General features: G+C 26.4%; 2 protein-coding genes across 2 annotated transcripts; one reads left to right on the top strand and one right to left on the bottom strand.

Moving 5' to 3' along the window:
- Nucleotides 1–58: 58 nt before the first annotated feature.
- ENU1_102950 (ATP-binding cassette protein, putative) lies at nucleotides 59–1,951 on the top strand (the record flags this gene model as incomplete). Its single annotated transcript, XM_008859370.1, has 1 exon — nucleotides 59–1,951. The coding sequence occupies one exon, from the start codon at nucleotides 59–61 to the stop codon at nucleotides 1,949–1,951; it is 1,893 nt and encodes a 630-aa protein (XP_008857592.1).
- Nucleotides 1,952–1,991: 40 nt separating this feature from the next.
- Nucleotides 1,992–2,882, bottom strand: ENU1_102940 (DHHC zinc finger domain containing protein; the record flags this gene model as incomplete). Its single annotated transcript, XM_008859369.1, has 1 exon — nucleotides 1,992–2,882. The coding sequence occupies one exon, from the start codon at nucleotides 2,880–2,882 to the stop codon at nucleotides 1,992–1,994; it is 891 nt and encodes a 296-aa protein (XP_008857591.1).
- Nucleotides 2,883–2,920: the final 38 nt, after the last annotated feature.

Here is a 2,920-nt window from a genome sequence, read left to right as displayed (position 1 = left end):
ACAACCCTAAAAAGTAAGAAATAAAAGAGAAATATAACTGAGAAATAACAATATAATAATGCCTAAAGCTAAAAAAGTAACTAAAGAAAAAGTTAAACGAGTTAAAGGAGAAAAAAATACAAAAAAGTCTAAAACTCTTCAAAAAGAAGGAAATGATATTACACCACTTGTTAATGAAGAAGGAGAAGTTAAATATAATACAAGATCAAAAGATAGTGCTATTGTTTCAGTTGGAAAACAAGGAACAGAAAGTAAAGCATGGCCAGATTATGTATTTTTAAAAGGAACATCATTTTCAAGTAGTAATAAAGATAAAGCAAAGGATATTAAAATAGAAAATTTTACATTACAAGTACCAGGAAAAGTTCTTCTTAATAATTCATCATTAACAATGGGATTTGGATCAAAATATGGATTAGTTGGAAAAAATGGAATTGGTAAATCAGTATTAATGTGTGCAATTTCAGGAAGAGAAAGTGGTACTCCATTTGCTAATATTCCAGCAAATATTAGAATTTTACATGTTCAACAAGAAGTTCCAGGAAATGAATTAACACCATTAGAAACAGTATTACAAGCAGATATTGAAAGATTATGGTTAATTAATGAAGAAAAAAGATTATTAGCAGAAAAAGATAAAAAACCAGAAAATGAAGAACATGAAGAAAGTATAGAAGAAGAAGATATAGAACCACCATATGATTTAAATGATATTTATGAAAGAATGAAAGAAATTGAAGCAAGTAAAGCAGAACCAAGAGCATTAAAAATATTAAAAGGACTTGGATTTGCAGAAGATGAAATGAAAACTAAAACAACTAAAGAATATTCAGGAGGATGGAGAATGAGAATTTCATTAGCTACGGCATTATTTTTACAACCAGATTTATTAATTTTAGATGAACCAACAAATCATCTTGATTTAAATGCAGTTATTTGGTTAGAACATTATTTAATGAATTGGAAAAAATCATTATTACTTGTTTCACATGATACATCATTTTTAAATAATGTATGTGATCATATTGTTCATTTTACTAATCAAACATTAACAACATATAGAGGTGATTATGGTAGTTTCTTAAAAGCATTAGAAATGAAAAAAAATTCAGATGAAAAGAAAAAAAGAATCGAAAAGGCAGAACAACAAAAAGCAAAGAAAAAAGGAGAAGAAAAGAAAAAAGTAAAAGTTCAATTAACAAAACAAGAAAAAGCAAGTAAAGAATTAGAAGGAAAAGCACCTGTATTTGAATTTCCTGATCCAGGAGATTTTGATACTTGTGCTGTTCAATTTGATGAAGTTTCATTTAAATATGAAGGAGCAAAACAACCAATTTTTAGAGATTTACAATTTGGAATTTATCTTAAAAGTAGAATTGGATTAGTTGGACCAAATGGAACAGGTAAATCTACATTAATGAAATTAATTGATGGAGAATTAAAAGAAACAACAGGATTTATTACTCGTGATAGACAATTAAGAATTGGTAGATTCCATCAACATCATGTTGACCAATTACCTATGGATATTTCTTCTATAGAATATATGCAAAAAACATTCCCATCAGCTCAAATTCAAGAAATTAGACAATTCCTTGGAAGATTTGGATTAAAAGGAGATACTCCAAAACAACAAATACAAACATTATCAGGTGGTCAAAAAAGTAGATTAGTTTTTGCTGAAATTTGTTGGAAAAAACCACATTTATTACTTCTTGATGAACCTACAAATCATCTTGATGCAGACTCAATTGAATCATTAATTGAAGGATTATCCACTTTTGGAGGTGGATTAGTATTAATTTCACATCATCAACATATGATTGAATCTGCATGTGAAGAAATTTGGGTTGTTAAAGGAAATGGTACTGTAGAACGATTTGATGGAGACTTTAATGATTATAAGAATATGTTATTGAAAGATATGGATCTTGATGATGAAGATAATTAATTAATAATTAAAAATTTTTGTTTTTAGTAAATCAAATAAATTATTCTTGATGTTCTTTATTCTTAAAGTCATAAGGAATGAAGCCTAAAATAATAGGTAAATGTTTTGGAAGATGAAGTGCTTCATGCCAATTTTCAGATAATGATTTGTAATATGGTAATGAAATAAAAATGGTTTTATTCTTAAAACATTGTCCTAAATAAACTACAAGTTCCATCATTGTTAAATTGAGTGAAAAACAAATACTATTTAATAGAACTTGAAGAATCATTACCATTGTAATATTAAAGAAGAATAATGATAATATTAATGTAGTCCAAAATGGAAAAGTATCATTTGAGTAATACATTTTCCAAATATACCATAAATGAGTATCACAAATTAACATTCCTCTAAAACATCCTACCATAAATAAAAAGAAATATTTTGCATTATGATATCCAATACATGCACTCATCCATGAACAATGATGATCATATTTTGTTATACATCGTTTACAAAATCCACAATGATGTGTTCTTGCAGGTCTTGGTTTATTACATATACTACATACTTCTTCACTATCATATAATAAATTTCTTTCATATCCTAAATCAATTTCTTTAGGTTGAACAAAATGACATTTAAAGAATGACCAAAATATTTGATAATATGTGTAATGTAATTCAAAATAAAACCAAAATAATCTTTCAGTCCATGACCAATTGAAATAAAAATATTTCATAATAAAATACACACACAACACATATGTTATTACTAATAAACATGGTATTATTATCCATAAATACTTTACTAAAATTAATATTTTTTTTGCAACTATTCCTGGTAACCCTTCTATTCTACTTATTGTATCTTCAACATTTTCCATATCAGCAATCTTAGTGTCTTTAATACTAATAGTTGATTGATTATTTTGTTGTTGCTCAGTCATAATATTAGTATTTCCTTTTCTCAGTTTTCGTTTTTTTT

This window comes from Entamoeba nuttalli (genome assembly GCF_000257125.1).
Source record: "Entamoeba nuttalli P19 unplaced genomic scaffold asmbl_4407, whole genome shotgun sequence".
NCBI lineage: Eukaryota > Evosea > Mastigamoebida > Endamoebidae > Entamoeba > Entamoeba nuttalli.
This window is presented reverse-complemented; position numbering and strand designations above follow the sequence as displayed.